The following is an 18,278-nucleotide window of genomic DNA, read 5'->3' on the forward strand; positions in this document are numbered from 1 at the left end:
AGGAAAAAGTGATCATCAGATCAAATAGAACAATGGAAAGGAAAATGTTTATACACCTATTTCAGGGGTATATCCTTCCCAAGGACAAGCAGAACATGATAACCATGACATGATATTAAGTAGAAAAGCCTCTAGGTGAGGGGAGAGAAATTTTCATGACATTATCCATACAGCGGTGTTTGGATAATTGAGCAAGAAATGTTTAGCATTGGGCTTCAAATGTTCTTGTTGAAACATCGGAGTACCATAGACATGCTTCGAGATAGAATTGACATGGTCTTCAGGTGAAGATCAAACTTTGGAAACACGAAGGATCCATCAGGAATAACTTGTAGAATAAGTCTTACAATTTCCCCATGGATGAACGGATAACCTTGCTGAAAAGGAATATATAGTGATTGGTCCTCCAGCCGAGGGGGGGGGGTGCTAGGCATGACATCATGTTACCGGGTCATCAAAGGATCAACATCATAACTCTTGGAAAATGTCCCAACCATCATATCTGACCGAGATTCCGATCCGATTGGTGTCAGGATACCTCAGACTCAGGATACCTGGGAAGAAAAGGTGCAACGCAAATTGACGAGATGACATTGTAAGATTCTCGGGGAAATGAACTATGAAGTGTTTTCCGTTATCAAGAGTTCATCATTAACCCAAGGAGAGGATGATGAGGTGGCTGATGGACTCAGCGATAATTCAACGAGGTATCCAAAAGATGGATCTCCACAATTATGTGGATAAGGGGATAACATCCGTCAGATTAAACGATATAATGGGATATGCTCGAGGAAAACATACACAATTAAACATTGGTTGAAGGGTGCGCCCGAAGTACGGGTTGGCTTGCACTACCAATCTTAGAATGGTGATTCAATTAGCGAAGGACTTAGAATGAACTATCGCCCATTCACTTCAAAGCAATAGGGTTGCTAGAAGTTTTGAATTCCCACGTCATAGCTCCATTGTCGGTATTCCGGTTGAAATCAATACGGGGACCAAGGAATGAACGAAGATGGCAAGTAGTATTATGATATCAAGAATTATTAAGAGGTGGTGAAATTCTCACCACATTCTTGACAAAAAGAGATGGTAATACTTCCGAGGTAAGGAAGATCAACTGCTGGGTAGCAGTGATCTCAAGGTTTACACAAAACACGAACAAGTTGTGTTGAACGAAAGGCAATAAAGTGGTCGATGAGAACAGGAATCATCGAGGGGCAAGGATGGTATTACCCATCATGAATTCAATTGAATTCCTGGAAGAGCTCATAAGGTTGATGATGATCACGACACAAGTGTCGAGAGTTTCCATGCCGATGTGATCAATCAGCGACGACATCAAGTCAAAGTAATGATGAAGCAAGAGGTTAATGGAACCACGGTTATGACATAAACTCGAACTCAAGCTTGTTGTTTAAGGTGAAAGGGAATGACGAGGAAATCGACGTAAGCTTAATTCATCGTCGAAAATTGTGCTCCGAGAAGAAGGACCGGGTAGCACAGTTAAAATCATCACGACAATGATATAGCCAAACAGGCTAGGAATGGCGTGATCGGGTACAAACTCGTACTTATAGAAGCTTACTGAAGAGTTGTTGAACCGTAAAGCGGACTCGGTTCAGTTATCGGTGTCTTTGAGTGTTCAATAACTCAGAGCCCGCGAAAATTGGAATCAGTGGGAAGGTAGCACTTGATGAAGAACTCATAAAAAGTTATGCAGTTCCATGATAATCTCGAGATACCAGGGGGTAATACTCGACACAAGATCAAAGTAAAGGTTGGACTGGTGTATTGATCCATAGAAGACAATTATTTTGACTTGTCCGAGAAAGGAGAACAAAGAAGAACAATCATGGTCGAAACCACGGTTGCAAAAGGCCAGATCCTAGATATAAGATGAACTTATACCAAAGGAATAATTTATTTAAGAGAAGCTTTAATGATAAGATCTACATCGTGTCCATGGGCATGAACACAAAGTTCAAGGTCGACTCCCACTTCTTCAATGCATAACCTTTCATTCACCTCTCGTATTTCGAAAATGACATTAGTTGTTGAAAGTGTTTTTTTTTATCTGGTGCAATACCAGATAAATATGATCCGTGTAATCTTTCGGGTTCACACGGATTAGGGAAGGCGTAGGTTCAACCCATCAGGGCATCTTAGGAACATATACCACAAACTTCAATAGTAAATACCACCAGCTCGAAAGCAGAGCATGGTTGGCCAAGCAGATGATACAATTTACCAAAGGCACTATGTATCAGGGGAAGAACTCACAAGGTGATTGAATATGAAGGACACTGTCGGATAGCGATCCAACAATGGATCGGGCGATCCACAACGGAGTTGAGGTGAGTATCGGTATTCCAGAAAGAATGCACGGGCATCATATTATAGAACAACGGAATAATTCGATGCTTAGATAACAAAGGAATTATGATTTCCAAAACAAAAGATCAGAAGCAGTCGCTCTGACCAAGGATGGATAAGTTGGATAAACCAGAGGCACAATTGGCGACAAATAGTTTGGTCGAGAACCAGCTCATGTTCAAAAATGATGTCTCAGTCGGAAAGATAAGTTAGAAGGGTTGATAGATGATTGTGTGCATTCGCACACATGTTGAATCAATAGGATCAAAATGACGGTGCCAAAGATACTAGTGAATATTGTCAGATATATGGGAAGCATCCATAATGCTAGTAGACAAGTATTTGCAGAGCAATAAAGCTGCTAAGGATTTTCGGAGGATTGAATAGTATTTCAAAGACTTTTGTGAAACACATGAACAACTGGGGATGAGTGGATACTCGATAAGGGCGATAAATTATCCGTAGGGGTATTCAGGTGGAAAGGAACTGCAAGGCAGTAGGCACAAAGTATTCTCGATCAATAGAGAGAATTTCAGGGTATCTTCCAATGACAAGATCAACTGGGAACAAAAGTAAGAACGACAGATGTATGTATTTATCCATAGGGATATTTTGGTGGTAGGGAATTGCAAAAGCAACGGACACAAAGTCTCAAAAGAGTTTCGGCGAGTAACTTCGAAATCTTCTGGTGCAGTCGGCGATCACCTGGACTGAAGGGGCTCTCCGGGAGAAAGTATTTTCGAGAACCTAAAGTCAGATTTTAGTAGAAATCGTTTAACCCGAGTAGAAGAGAGTTCAGAGTCCCAGAGTAAAGGTCGAGGAGTAAAATATCCTACTACCACCCAATGGCGACGTGGGCCCATGGGCCGCACAGCGATGTTAGTAAAAGTTTTGTAAAGTCTAGACTCGACTTCGGCCAAGGAGTTGGAAGGGGGATTCCTACAGGCAGTCGGCTCTGATACCAACTTGTGACGCCCCCGATTTAATCGTACACTAATCATGCACGCAAATGTGTACGATCAAGATCAGGGACTCACGGGAAGATATCACAACACAACTCTAAAACATAAATAAGTCATACAAGCATCATAATACAAGCCAGGGGCCTCGAGGGCTCGAATACAAGTGCTCGATCATAGACGAGTCAGCGGAAGCAACAATATCTAAGTACAGACATAAGTTAAACAAGTTTGCCTTAAGAAGGCTAGCACAAACTGGGATACAGATCGAAAGAGGCGCAGGCCTCCTGCCTGGGATCCTCCTAAACTACTCCAGGTCGTCGTCGTCAGCCTGCACGCAGCAGTAGGCACCTCCAATGTAGTAGTCGTCGTCGACGCTGGCTCCCGGCTCCTGGACTCCAGCATCTGGTTGCGACAACCAGAAAGAAAGGAAAGGGGGAAAAAGGGGGGAGAAAGCAACCGTGAGTACTCATCCAAAGTACTCGCAAGCAAGGAACTACACTACATATGCATGGGTATATGTGTAAAGAGGCCATATCAGTGGACTGAACTGCAGAATGCCAGAATAAGAGGGGGATAGCTAATCCTGTCGAAGACTACGCTTCTGGCAGCCTCCGTCTTGCAATAGGCAGAAGAGGGTAGGTCGAAGTCCTCCAAGTAGCATCGCATAGCATATCCTACCCGGCGATCCTCCCCTCGTATCCCTGAGGGAGAGCGACCACCGGTTGTATCTGGCACTTGGAAGGGTGTGTTTTATTAAGTATCCGGTTCTAGTTGTCATAAGGTCAAGGTACAACTCCAAGTCGTCCTGTTACCGAAGATCACGGCTATTCGAATAGATTAACTTCCCTGCAGGGGTGCACCACATAGCCCAACACGCTCGATCCCATTTGGCCGGACACACTTTCCTGGGTCATGCCCGGCCTCGGAAGATCAACACGTCGCAGCCCCACCTAGGCAAAACAGAGAGGCCAGCACGCCGGTCTAAACCTAAGCGCACAGGGGTCTGGGCCCATCGCCCATAGCACACCTGCACGTTGCGTACGCGGCCGAAAGCAGAACTAGCCCCCTTAATACAAGAGCAGGCTTACGTTCCAATCCGGCGCGCGCCGCTCCGTCGCTGACGTCTGAAGTGCTTCGGCTGATACCACGACGTCGGGATACCCATAACTACTCCCACGTAGATGGTTAGTGCGTATAGGCTCGTAGCCAGACTCAGATCAAATACCAAGATCTCGTTAAGCGTGTTAAGTATCCGCGAATGCCGAACAAGGCCAGGCCCACCTGTCTCCTAGGTGGTCTCAACCTGCCCTGTCGCTCCGCCACAAAGTAACAGTCGGGGGCCGTCGGGAACTCAGGCCCACCACTACCTGGATGGAGCCACCTGCCCCTTCAGCCCCCATCTCCAAGCAGTATCACCAATAATATAACAGTGTAAAGTATATAGTATATGCCCGTGATCACCTCCCGAAGTGATCACAGCCCAGTAGTATAGCATGGCAGACGGACAAGAGTGTAGGGCCACTGATGGAACACTAGCATCCTATACTAAGCATTTAGGATTACGGGTAAGGTATCAATGACTGTAGCAGCAATGACAGGCTATGCATCAGAATAGGATTAACGGAAAGCAGTAACATGCTACACTACTCTAATGCAAGCAGTATAGAGAAGAGTAGGCGATATCTGGTGATCAAAGGGGGGGCTTGCCTGGTTGCTCTGGCAAGAGAGAGGGGTCGTCAACTCCGTAGTCGAACTGGTCAGCAGCAGCGTCGGTCTCGTAGTCTACCGGAGAGAAGAGGGGGAAGAAATAATGAATACAGAGCAAACAAAGCATCACAAAATATAACAAGGCAATACGCGATGTTCGGTGTGCCCTAAGGCGGTAGTAGGTGATACCGGTGAAGGGGGAAAAACATCCGGGAAAGTATTCCCGGGTTCCGTGTTTTCGGACAGATGAACCGGAGGTGAAATGTTGCAGGTTCACTATGCTAGGGACGCGTGGCGGACGAACGGGCTGCGTATCCGAATTCGTCTCATCGTTCTGAGCAACTTTCATGTAGAAAGTATTCGCATCCGAGTTACGGATTAAAAGATATGATTTTCTAAAGATTTTATTAATTTCTAGAATTTAATTAATTAATTAATCCGAAAATGAATTAATGACATCAGCATGATGTCGTGCTGACATCAGCAGTCAACAGAGTTGACTTGGTCAACCTGACCAGTGGGTCCCACTGGTCAGTGACACATTTTATTTAAACAGTTTAATTAATCTAATCAAAATTAATTAGTGGGTGGGCCCCACTGTCATACTAATTAATTAGCTAATTAATAGTAGTTAATTAGGTTAACTAATCATTAGGTTAATTAATCTTATTTGGTTAATTTAATCAGATTTAATTAAGTTAATTAATTAGTTAATTGATTAATTAATTAATTATTTTCATTATTTATTCATCTATTTTTTTAATTTTTTTCAATTCCTTTAAAAAAACGTTCTGGGGCTGGGGCCCCCATGTCATTGGCCCTAGGGGCCACACAAGGTGGGTTAACGGGCGCGCGGGCGCTAGCCCGAATGGGCGCTGGTGTGCGGGCGTTGTGGCTGGCGCCGGGGTGGTTGCCGGCGAGGCGCGGAACGGGGCGGGGGCCGCGGTGATGCACGGGCGGCCGCCGGAGGCCGAAGCGATGCCGAAGCAACAACGGGAGCGGTGACGGGGCTCGCCGGGAGGGGCACGGGGCGCGGCCGTCGCGGGCGAGCAGGTCGACAGGGGTGCGAGGTGGCGGTGCGGGAGCCGACGTGCAGCCAGTGGGGACGCGTGAGGCGGAGGAGGCCATGCGAGGAAGGCGCGGCCCCGGGCGTAGGCGGAGCGGGGGTGCGCGCGGCCGGACGGAGCGCCGCGCGCGGCCAGGGCGCGACCCGGCCGCGGTGAGCGCGTGAGACAGAGGAGGGGAGGAGGAGTCGGGGCTCACGGCGGGACGTAGGGATCGTGACAGCGTGCTCGGTGAGGCTCGGGGTGGCCGGAGTAGCGCGAGGGAGAGGTGAGGAGGCGAGGCGATGACGGCGGTGAGGAGCAGCGCCGAGGCTCGGGGCGCCGCGGGGCCGAGCCCCCCGATTTAGCTCGGGTCGAGGGGGCAGGCGCCTGTGCTGCAGGCGACGAAGAGCGTCGGGGGAGCGATCCGGCGAGGGTCGCCGGCGTGGTGTCGATCCGGGCGGCGCTGGCGTCGGGGGCGATGTCGTCGGGGGGGGGGGGGCGTTCCCCTCGATCCGATCTGGATCGGGGAGGAGGAGGGGAGAGCGACTGGGGGGAGGGGGCGAGTGGTTGACGGGGTGGGGTTAGGGTTTGGGTCGTGGGGGATATGGGGAAGGGGAGTGGGGTGGGTCATGGGCTGCCTGGCAGCCTGGTGGCCTAGTGGGCCGAGGGGCCGGGGGGGGCCTTTTCTTTTCTTTAGTCTTCTGTTTTTATCTTCTGCCTTTTTCCTTTTTTTTATCTTATTTCTTTTCTATTTTATTTTAGTTTTAGTAAAAATTATCACTAACACCTAAATTGGTACTTTTTAAATAAACTACTGCCACATTAATTCTTATCCCAACTAAATAGTTTAATATTTTATAAAATTCAAAAGGCATTTATTTTATTATTTAACCTACAATTTTAATTATTTTGAACACTTAAACATTTTATTAAAGTTAGGTTTCTCCACCATAATTACCGCTGCATTATTTAGTTCACTCCGAACATTTTAGTTTTAAAGTTTGAAAACTTTTGTTGTTTGCCTATGTTTTAAATTTGAATTTGAATCGGGTTCGAATCAACGTGAGTTTAATCACAGTAATGGAGGTGACGTGGCATCCTTAGCTTGGGATTACTGTAGTCTAATTATCCGGGCGTCACAGGATAATTGCATCTTTGCCCCTAGTTGGTTCACACCCCCGGGTTTTGCCCTTACTTTTCGGGCATGCTCAGTTTTGCCCTTAGTTTTTCCCCTCCGTCAGCTCGAATGCCCTTCTGTCACAGCTCCGCTTGGTCAGCGCCGTTTGACCGTGACGGCTAGACGTTTTGGACACTGGTTGCCCCTGGGCCTTCCTTACAAGTGGGTCCACATAGATTAGACAGTGTAGTTGCCATTTCCCCTCCCTCTGTCTTATCCCAGCCCCGAACCCTAGATCGGCGACGACAAAGGCGACCCAAACCCTAGCACTCGGCGGCGACGTGGGCTCCCACAGAAACCATGGCCTCGATGTCGTGATGTCCACATCGCCGGATCTACATCACGCGGCGGTGATGGTGGAGACACGCTCTTCGCACAGCGGTGGTGGTGGCGGTGACGATGCCATGAGGAGTGACTGCACGACAGATTCAAGGCAGGAGATCCCAGTAGGGTAAGTTTCCAGATCCAGTACTTACTCATCTGTTTCCATGATTAGAAAGGTGCATTCCATGACTTCGGTTGTGTTCACAATCGTAGGATGGATCCATCGCGTGCGTTCTTTCTGACAATTAGAATGGAGACCACTCTTTTAGCAAAGGGTGGTACTAAGGGACATGATGCAAGCTTCAGTTTCCCTCTAGTGGTGGACTGCACAAGTTCTTTCAATGATTTTAGGTCTACAATCTATAGGAAATATCCTTGGGGTATGCATGATGCAGCTAAGTTCAGATTCTGGAATGTAGAGAAAGCTACTTGGAATCCTCTACAGTGTGATGATGAGTTAGGTGTAATGTTTGCTACATATGCTGATTCGAAAACTGCAAATGTTGAAATTACTGTAATTCAGAGATGTAGAGCAGAAGCAGCAACTACAGCAGCAAAGCCCCCTGCCTCTAAAGCAACATCTAAAACATATGTTGCAGGAAGTACTTCTAGGAGCAGGTCAACACCCCCTAGTAGTACTTGCAATCCACCTGCAACTCCTACTGCAAATGTACCAAGGCAACCTGGCTGCAAAGACACTAAAATTCCTTTAGAGCCTATGATTGAGGAGGCTGAGCCTGATGATGTGCTAGGCTCAGATGAGGAGGATGAGAGGATGTTTCCAGATCTTGTGCAGAAGACAAATGAAGAGATAGATGAGGATTTTATTCCTGCTGAGTTTTCAGATACAGATTCAGAGGAGGAACAAGAGAACATTGACATGGGACATTTTGAGAATGATGATGAGGACAGGCCTGAGATGATGTATGACAGGGAAAATCCTAGTTTAGCTGAAGGAGTTGTTTTTCCTTCTGCTGTTGACTGCAGGAATGCAGTTGCCACATTCTCAATTCAGCATGAAGTAGAGTTCAAAATAGAGAAGAGTGATCCATCAAGGTTCACTGTTTACTGTGCATTTTCAAGGTGTAGATGGAGGCTACATGCCTCTTTAATGAGAAACAGTACTTTGTTTCAGGTAGTAACAGTACTAACTAACTAATCTCATTGACAGTATCTTGCATATTTAGTTTGCATATTCAGTTTCATTCAGCCACACTGTTTGCCTTACTGTTTTGCTTTGTTTCAATTTACAGATTAAAGTAAATCCCTATGAGCACCACTGCCCAAGTGTGAACAGAACTGAGAGGCTCAGAGCAGCCAAGAGGAGGTGGATAGCTCATGCTGTGCAAAATTGGGTCAGAGAAAACTCCAACATTGGTCCTGGTGAGTTGGTAACTAATTTGAAGAAAAAATATGGTATAGAATTGCCATACATGAGAGTGTTTTATGGTAAACAAATGGCAATTGACAACTTGTATGGTAAATACGAGGATAGTTTCCAGCTTTTGTACACATTCAAAGCTGAGGTTGAGAGGGCTTCTCCAGGTAGTGTAGTAGAAATTGACACACACACAGTTCCTTTCCAGCTAAGAGGAAAGAGGTATGAGAAGCAGTGTTTTAGGAGAGTTTTTGTCAGTTTCAAAGCTTGCTGGCAGGGATTTTTAGCTGGTTGTAGGCCCTATTTGTCTTGTACTGTTACTAACCAACTATTTCTTCCCTATTTGTTAGCACACCAAGGAAGAACTATAAGAAGGCAGCAGAGAGAGGAGCATCTCCAATGGCTATCAACAAGAAGAGGAAGCTTAACACTTCTACAAGTCCAGAAGAAGAACCTTGCTCAGTTACTGGCAGCAATGTAGATGCAAGAGTTGCTGCATGTGAAGAGCAAGTTCTCCCTCCAGTTGTTCCCCAAATCCCTGTGAAACTGACTAGGAGCAGGGCTAGGGAGATGACAATCCCAGCTAGCAACACAAGGAGCAAGAAGGCAAAATATGGAAAATGAGTACTAATGTGATGTGCAAGTTTGAAACTGTTAGATTTGTTGTAATGTGTTCTTTTGGTTGCAACAAGATTGGTTGTGAACTATGTTCTTTTGGTTGTTGAAGAATATCAAATGCTACTTGTGAACTATGTCTAGTTGCAGCAAGATTGGTTGTGAATTATGTTCTGTTTGATCTTTCTTTTCACAATACATGCATTTGGCAAATTGTTGCGTCCATAAAGCTTCATAACATAACATAACAACTGCTAGGTTCATACAACTTCATATGTTCATTACAGCTTCATAACATAACAAGTGCATTTGAGCTACATAGATCATAAACTAATGTGCATTCTGTGCACAGACAGCCATTGAGATTGCTAGAAAACAAATGAAAATGCTAGCAAACAACATTGTCCCTATGCACATAATTTCTTTCATTTTCTTCAACTCCTTGTTCAATGCACGATTCTTCTTCGCAAGATCAATTGATCTCTTCTCCAGGTGGTGACTTCTGATCCAGCTATGTTCGATCACTTCGTGCAGTTCTTCAAAGGCAAGACCAACACGTTCTGGAGGTGGTGGGTCAACCCAAACTGCCCATTCACATTCATCTGGCAACTGAATCAATAAATTTGATTAAAATTCTCCTTGAAAGTTAAATAAGAAAATGGAAACGAAAATGCAGTGCAAATGAAATCATACATCCAGAGGGCAACCCAAAAAACGACGTCCAGTGCTTGCGCCTCCCCAGGCGACACGACAAGCCGGGATTAGCTGGTGCCTCGGGCAACGATGCTTCGAGCGCGGCTCCAAGCCACAGTATGTCGAGTCTGCCAAGTAGAACTCGGAGCTGTGCTGAACAATGCCTACCCCATCCACCTAAATCAGGCCAAGATCCAGAAATTAACCCCCAAATCTAGCAAACCCTAGAAAAGCAGGGGACCAGATGAGCTATCAAACCTGTTCGGCTGCCGGCGGCGAGTTCTCCGACGAGATGGCCGACGTCGACATGGTCCTTCCCACCTCTCCCCACACCACGATGTCACACCTCTCTTCCCAGCCGCTTCTCTGTTTTCTTGTGAAGCGGGAGCTAGAAGACGACTAAACAGGTGGGGGGTATCAAACCCAGGGGCAAATGTGTCCAAAACGTCGAGCCGTCACGGTCAAACGGTGCTGACCAAGCGGAGCTGTGACAGAAGGGCATTCGAGCTGACGGAGGGGAAAAACTAAGGGCAAAACTGAGCATGCCCGAAAAGTAAGGGCAAAACCCGGGGGTGGGAACCAACTAGGGGCAAGAATGGAATTGTCCCATGATAGTATATACTACTCTCCCCGGTCATACTTGTCGCTGGTTAAGTACAACTTTGGTTGGTTTAGTACAACTTTGTACTAAAGTTGTACTAAACCAACGACAAGTAATATGGATCGGTGGGAGTACTAAATTGACATATTTTGTACAAAAAGGTTGTTTGTAAGTAGCCATCCCTACTTTTATTTTAGTTTTTAGAGCTAATTGCAATTTGGACAACATATTATTACACTAGTTGCAATCTGCACTCTGTATGTAGCCATCCCTACAACAACAACAACAACAAAGCCTTTAGTCCCAAACAAGTTGGGGTAGGCTAGAGGTGAATTGCTCAGTGTTAGGTGCCTAGAGGAGCAGAATGCATGTTTAACTAATAAACATCTAATAGTTTGAGACTCAACTTATCCTATTAAGAGTACAATAATAGGTATTATGGGCCTTTTTTAGAGTTTGTGCCCATGTCAATCTCCTATATACACTGCCCTATGGACCGCATATCAATACTGTACTTCCATAACATGTCCAACCAGGCTCATGTTCTAGGTTCGACATACTCCCCGTGGGCCAGGTGGGACTGGATAGAACTCATACCGTGGAAGGTTAGGAAACTAAGAGACAATTGTTTGTCTGTATCCAGACAGAAGGTGGATACCAATAAAATAAACAATGCAATCTTCTAAGATCAAACAAGAAATCACCTTTCCAAATCACTCGGATAACATTGTACCACTAACCTAACTACGAAATATACTTGTCAGATGAATCTGTTGGTAAGGGTCAGATACCAGGGATAAAGTTCTCAGCACTCTTGACACAGCAGGGCCTAATTCTGGAGTGGTAAGCGAAGCTTTAAGGCTTTAGTTATGTATTTTGACTAAATTCATTGCTTAATTCATACATAAACAAGTAAATGATATCCCTTTTATCAAGAAAACTTGACTTGACCGGTGACCCTTAGGGCATCCACAATCTGTGTGGTAGAATATGAACTTAAGATGGGAGATGCGACACATAAACTATGACCATAGCTGAGAAAAACATCATAATGTATATGGCAAAGCAACCGATAAGCTGTGACCTACATGGTAGACAGAGAGGGGGTTGAACAGGAGAGAGGGGGCTGACCACAGGAGGTATAAGGTCTTTTTTTCTTATGGCCTACACTGCAGACGCGCTAAGAATAGAGTAACAACATTCCTAACAAACCATGTCCTTCAAACCCTATTTAAAGCAATCTGTTGCCCAAGTCAGTAGATACCCTTACTAAACTAAGCAACAATCTAAACTTTATCTCCTTAATTCAGCAGCCATCATTCTGTTCACGTGAATAGTAACTCCTACTGCACCATTGGGCCTTGACCCAATAAACATTATAATACTGCCCAGCATGATTGTATGCTGAAAAAATAAATCATAGAAGGCACAACAAGATTCAAACAGTAGCAACAACACAAAAGCCTGTAGTCGCAAAAAAGTTGGTGCAGGCTGGGAAAAAAAGATTTAAAGTTAACTGGAAATGCAATCCTGCAGCTAGCAGGAAGCCACAATTTGAGTCCTGGAAGTAGAACACAAGAAAGGCTACCGTCAGTTTATGAACATGTTCGAGGAACAATTTAACAGAAGGGTATAAATGCTGGTTGCATGACTTGGGTCTTTTCTGGAAGCAGATGATGTCCCCATTTTCAATCTGAAGAACGGGAGCGAAGAAAGTAAGTCCTTGGGTTTAGGAGTAAGTGGAAAAGCAAAAAACATGTATAACAAAACCAGACCTGGTTGACTGTAAAGGTATGATGAATGTCTAAGGCTTCACACATCACATTTGGTTCGAATTTGATTTCCTGAATGTAAAAATGAGAAACTAATGAGACATGGTGCAAAACCGTATCCATCTGACATTAGGAGTAGCAGCTTGCACTTGTGCAAAACCTGACCTCATACAATTCTATTTCCTCGTCTGCACAAAAACCAGCTACGCTTCTTAGTTTTGGGAGAATATCTAAAGGCCTTGATGAACAACTCACAAACAGCGTTCCGATATACCTGTGTGTCACATTCACAAGAACAAGATATAACTAAGAATTCCCAATTGCTAAAAAGGACAAAATAATGAATTTTAAGTAAGTGCTGACCGTAGCTGTGTTTGTTCTGGGTCATAGAACTTTAAAAACACCAATAGATATTCCCTGTTTAGATTTCGTGGAGAGCAAGGATTGAGCACCTACAAGGAATTAATATTGAGGGAATTTCATAAATACAAAGATCACTGGATGGAATAAGAAAGGTCCTTTCACAAACAGCAAGGCTACAAAGGAAAGGATAGAACTAGCATGGATCTGTGGGCTTTGGGATCTACCTCCAAAAACAGCTTCACATCAGCCGAAAAAACCCTTCCGATCTACAAGAGTGATTATTTATAGTTTAGCATGTCATGAAGAAAACGGAATTATATTTGGGCAGGAGGCAATTTCGAAACACAGCATTGTTCATTTGATATCCTTCAATAAAAAGAACATAAGACGATCACATTGCATACTTACAGATAGTTTCTTTTCTTTGGAATTCAAAGGCCTGCTAGGGCGGCGTGTCCCGTTTTGCCGTCGCTGGCACAACCAGAGGCGTTGAAACTTAACAGGGGTACCAAGTTCTTTTACGAGTTCCTCCTGTGCACAATTTAACCAATCAGTATTGTGAACTCATTATAAACCATGAGAAACAATAGGCTAGAGGAATAAACAGAGAGACACTTTTACCTGCTTAAGCAAGTTATATCTAGAGGCAGCACAAAATCATAAGTACATCATTCTATCTTACAAGGAGTGAAGGTATACATCAGATGGAAACTTCAATCATCTGGATATTTTTAGAAGTTAAAAAGGAAACTTTATTCCAGGGGCAAATTTAAGTTAATAAAATAACACAGTGAAGGCTAACAGTAAGAAGCATTTAAAAGAATGGAGCTGGAGTAAGGCGTGAGGAATCCTCATGCATGGTTCTCGAACAAATGGGTATCTTGGTAGTTTTCCCACAGTTGGCACTGTGATGACATGGAGTAGGGTACTAGGGTTGTTAGTGATTAAACATCAAATGGAGTAGGGTGTCTTGGTAGTTTTCCTATCGTTGACCTTTTTCTATACAGGCATTTTTCAGCCCAGATACCATGAGACCTGGAAAGAATCTAACACTTTAGTAGCACAACCAGAAGAAAGATTGATATCAATAGGCCTACATTACAGTTCGCACATTACATGAGATATTCGGGGAAGGCACAAGCTTGAACCATTCAAATTGAACATTACATGCTTTCAAGGGCTCATTAGCCTTCCTATATTTGATTCAGTGGAGATGAACAGACCTCATACAGGAATAAGAGGACTAGAAATTTAACAACAACAAAAAACACGTCTACGAGGTATTTTAACACATAATGGAGGTTGGCATCTCATTCTCATCCAAAGCTAAAAGTAGGTCTGCCTGAAGGTCAGATAAAAAGGGCTTTGAAGGATGCATTTTAGTCCGCATGGATTGGTATTATTCCTTGATGAAAAATATATTATGTGAACCTGTCATACGTCTAGAAACGAGATTAGCACTAGAAGTGATTTTTGGAAGAATGTTCAGACATAGATTGAAGATCTTGAGTTTCTCAGTTGGCATGTGCAGTCAGGTACAGAAACAACAGGTTGTCCTTTACTACTTTCGGTGGTCAAAATGTAATTGCATAATGAGTGCCACAATAAACTAAAAAATTTATGATGATATATATAGAAAATAAATAATGTGCATGGTACAAGTCTGCAACCACCCAAACCAATTTTATACAGCACTAAGAGCATCTCTAACCGATCCCCAATAATTTAGAGGAGCAAACAGCCAAGTATACAGCAGAATATATTTTTAAAGGAAAACAAAAATATGTTTATGATATATGCCAAGAGACGTCGAGTGCTACTTAATTGAGAAGTCATCTGCCTCGATGCCTTATAGTAATTGCTTATTATATCTGAGGATTCATTCTCATATCCTAAAATTGGTAAGGACTGTAACAGTTTGGAGGGCTTAGCGTCTCCAAAACTAGAAACCTATTAAGCCCGGGCACTTAAAATCTCACAGATCGATCTCCTAAAAGTGAAATTAAAGACCCAGTAACCCAAATTTGGACAAGGATCTCGGGAGTTAGTTGAAGAAGGCAGGATGTGGATATATGTATACCATGAAAAGGATTACGGTGGTGCCAACCGGGACCTGGAAAGCCCGCACTCTGTCGAAGTCGACGAGATCGAAATAGAAGCCCCCGCTCCCAATCTGCGACCGCAAATCCTCATCCCTCGCCACCTGGAGGAAGAGACGAAGCTCAATTATCAGGATCGGAGCCAGCCCCCATGCTCTTGCTCTGCACAAATGGCCATAGGATCGGAGCATACCTTGATAGTCCGGTGATCCTGCGCCATGGCGGCGATGGGGAGAACTTCTGCCAGTCGTGGGGCTCCCGTAGTGCTCGTGGGCACTGTTGGGGTTTTCGGCCGGCGCCGCGCGCTGCGGCCGCGGATTGTTGCCGCTGAAAAGGGAAACGTACCGAATTGTGTACGGGAGAAGCAGCAGTACGCTCCTCCAGGGAAAAAAAGAGAGAGAGGGGGAGGTAAACGGTGCTAGGCCTAAATGAGATAGAGGGGTTCTAATGGGCCTAAATGATAGCCCGGCCCGTTTAATATTTCCGGTGTCCCACGGGCCCGATCCAGCCGCCTGCTTCGACGACTTCTCTTCTTCTTCACAAGGAAGAAAGGATACAGAGAGAGACAGAGAGAGGGCCACCCACACCCCCATCCCCAGCCCCAGCCGAGCCGAGGTCTTCCGCCGACGAGCGAAACCAAGCCGCATCAAGCCCCCACGCGCACCGATGGACGCGACCGCGGCGGCGGCCGGAGGAGGAGACGGGACGCAGAGGACACTGTAAGCACCCTCCCGATTCCTCCGATCTGGTTTTCCCCCTTGCTTATCTGTCCGTTCCGGTGCTCGCGTAGCCCGGCGGTGCGGGCGGATCCAGAGGCTCGACTACGGGGCGCCCGATCCGGAGGGTCGACGCCGGCGTCCCTCCGCAGGGCGGATCTAGGGCTGGAACAAGGGGGAGGGGAAACTAGGGTTTTGCCAGCGGCGACACGATTTAGAATGCGATGTGGGACAATGCGCTATCCTTATGCATTGACAGTATGGATGAATTTCTTAGTGCGTTTCTCTAGTTAGTCTCAACTCATGAGGAACCAGCCAAACAGTTGCAAAAGCCTTTTACATAGTACAATTTACTCCCTCCGTCCCATAATATAAGAGCGTTTTTGACACTACACTAGTGTCAAAAACACTCTTATATTATGGGACGGAGGGAGTATTTGTTAACTTGTTACCACAGCTTGTTGTCTGAATATTTTACTTTGATACTCCCTCTGTTCACTAATATTAAATGTTTTGGATATTTCAATATGGACTACATACGGACTGAAATGAGTGAACAAATGCACTAAAACACCTCTATATATCGGTTCAGAAAAAAGTTACAGTAGAACTTATAATTTGGAACGGAGGGAGTAGAATGGATAATTTTTTTCTGGTGTTAGTATAGAAGCTTCTCACCTATCTCAGCTTATGTTAACCAGCCCAACAGATATAATAGTCTTCTGTAATTGTACAAGATGGCCATAACAATTGTGTGCATGTTAATTGTTTTTCTTTTCAAACAACCTTCGTTGTCCAAGTTGTCCCCATAGTGTGCAACTGCAACTTTTTTCATGGTGCAATTATGTCTTTCAGTAAATTTGTATATGCACGTGATTAACTCTTGATGCCTTATTACATCATCAGGAATCCTTATGTGACTGGTAATTCGGTGATTGCAATGAAATACAAGGATGGTGTGATCATGGCATGTGACACTGGAGGTTAGTTTTCACTTCTGCACACGTAAATATTGCTCCAGCGGTATGGAAGTCATTATATACTTTCCTGTGCAGCCTCCTATGGGTCAACTTTGCGATACAAGAGTGTGGAGCGTATCAAGGAGGTTGGAAAGCATAGCCTTATTGGAGGGAGTGGGGAGTTCAGTGATTTCCAGGAGATTTTGCGGTATCTGGATGAATTAACGTAAGTTGCCTTTAATGGTGGTTAGCTCATGTTTTCCTTCTCTCTGCTATGTAAAATCCATGTGACATCCTCATCTCCCTTCCTTTTCAGTTTGAATGATCATATGTGGGATGATGGCAACTCATTGGGCCCCAAGGAAATCCATGCCTACCTGACAAGAGTAATGTACAACAGGCGCAATAAGTTTGACCCTCTATGGAACTCCCTGGTGCTTGGTGGAGTGAAAAAGGGCCCAAAGGGCGATGAGAAGTATCTTGGCATGGTATATTATTCATTCAAAAGGATAGTACTACTGTTCTTTTTTACTTCTGCCGGTTTGTCAGCATTTTATCTTATGCCTAATTTTTGGTGTTCAGGTTAACATGATTGGTACACACTTTGAGGAAAACCACATTGCCACTGGATTTGGGAACCATATGGCAATCCCAATACTTCGTGGTGAATGGCGCGAGGACATGACTTTTGAAGAAGCTGTTAAGCTGATTGAGAAGTGCTTGCTGGTCCTGCTGTACCGTGACCGGTCATCCATCAACAAATTCCAGGTTACAACTTGTCATTCTTATTAGTGAACTCACTATCGCCTAGAAGAAAGTTTGGCAGATTACGGTCTGTAGCTACTGAATTGTTGTAACATTATGCTTTTGCACGACAGATTGCCAAGATCACAACCGAGGGATCAACCATCTACCCGCCGTATGCCCTGAAGACCAACTGGGGGTTTGCCGCCTTTGAGAACCCATCCAAGGGTGCTGTAGGAACATGGTAAGGCCATGAGCTAGGAAACGAAGCAAACTGTGCTGCTGAAACAGTTTCAGCCCTTGTGAGCGTTTGATCTGAATACGACTGGACTCCACATTTGCTTTGTATGACATGTTTATAATTTGACTTAAAGTCTTGTGAACGTTTAAGGTAGATCATGTCTTGTATGATGATGCCTCTTCACTCTGGATCAATCTGGAGTGCTGGCCGAGGGTGCAGTGCCTGCTCCCAAACCGCGCTCCATTTGACTTGTTTTGGCTGCCCTTTCATAGTCGAAACCTGTTCTTTTTTCTCTTCAAAATAATTTGTTCACCCAAGATCACCATGGTGGCAGAAGTAATGATTCATGACGGCACATACAATCTGGAGCGAGAGTGGATACACCATTGCCCCCGTAATCATGATTATGTCTTTAGAAATTTGGAATATGCGCGGTGTTCTCTTCTGTGTAACATCTACCGTCAAATTGGATGATCCTTAGTCGACTGTCATGGAACACAGAAGA

The 18,278-nt window shown here is 44.8% G+C and overlaps 3 protein-coding genes across 3 annotated transcripts in view; 1 reads left to right on the forward strand and 2 right to left on the reverse strand.

The window, feature by feature from the left end:
• LOC123090007 (ubiquitin C-terminal hydrolase 12) overlaps positions 1 to 15,510 on the reverse strand; it is a 22,632-nt gene extending 7,122 nt beyond the window's left edge. Inside the window, exons 1-8 of the mRNA XM_044511504.1 lie at positions 15,307 to 15,510; positions 15,095 to 15,217; positions 13,423 to 13,545; positions 13,239 to 13,280; positions 13,015 to 13,103; positions 12,817 to 12,925; positions 12,655 to 12,723; positions 12,468 to 12,572 (exon numbers count right to left, since the gene is read on the reverse strand). Coding sequence (XP_044367439.1) covers positions 12,468 to 12,572; positions 12,655 to 12,723; positions 12,817 to 12,925; positions 13,015 to 13,103; positions 13,239 to 13,280; positions 13,423 to 13,545; positions 15,095 to 15,217; positions 15,307 to 15,333 — 687 coding nt within the window. The 5' untranslated portion in view covers positions 15,334 to 15,510. The remainder of the gene's footprint in view (positions 1 to 12,467; positions 12,573 to 12,654; positions 12,724 to 12,816; positions 12,926 to 13,014; positions 13,104 to 13,238; positions 13,281 to 13,422; positions 13,546 to 15,094; positions 15,218 to 15,306) is intronic.
• Positions 9,811 to 12,296, reverse strand: LOC123091311 (uncharacterized). Its single transcript, XM_044512787.1, has 3 exons — positions 10,537 to 12,296; positions 10,279 to 10,455; positions 9,811 to 10,194 (listed from the first exon to the last, which is right to left on the reverse strand). Exons 1-3 carry the CDS (start codon positions 10,585 to 10,587, stop codon positions 9,916 to 9,918), a joined length of 507 nt encoding a protein of 168 aa, XP_044368722.1. The 5' UTR covers positions 10,588 to 12,296; the 3' UTR covers positions 9,811 to 9,915.
• A 92-nt stretch (positions 15,511 to 15,602) lies between the features above and the next one.
• LOC543462 (proteasome subunit beta type-4) lies at positions 15,603 to 17,926 on the forward strand. The gene is made up of 6 exons (XM_044512785.1): positions 15,603 to 15,832; positions 16,736 to 16,812; positions 16,885 to 17,014; positions 17,105 to 17,276; positions 17,371 to 17,556; positions 17,667 to 17,926. The coding sequence occupies exons 1-6, from the start codon at positions 15,780 to 15,782 to the stop codon at positions 17,778 to 17,780; spliced, it is 732 nt and encodes a 243-aa protein (XP_044368720.1). The 5' UTR covers positions 15,603 to 15,779; the 3' UTR covers positions 17,781 to 17,926.
• Positions 17,927 to 18,278: the final 352 nt, after the last annotated feature.

Source organism: Triticum aestivum, chromosome 4B (genome assembly GCF_018294505.1).
Source record: "Triticum aestivum cultivar Chinese Spring chromosome 4B, IWGSC CS RefSeq v2.1, whole genome shotgun sequence".
NCBI lineage: Eukaryota > Viridiplantae > Streptophyta > Magnoliopsida > Poales > Poaceae > Triticum > Triticum aestivum.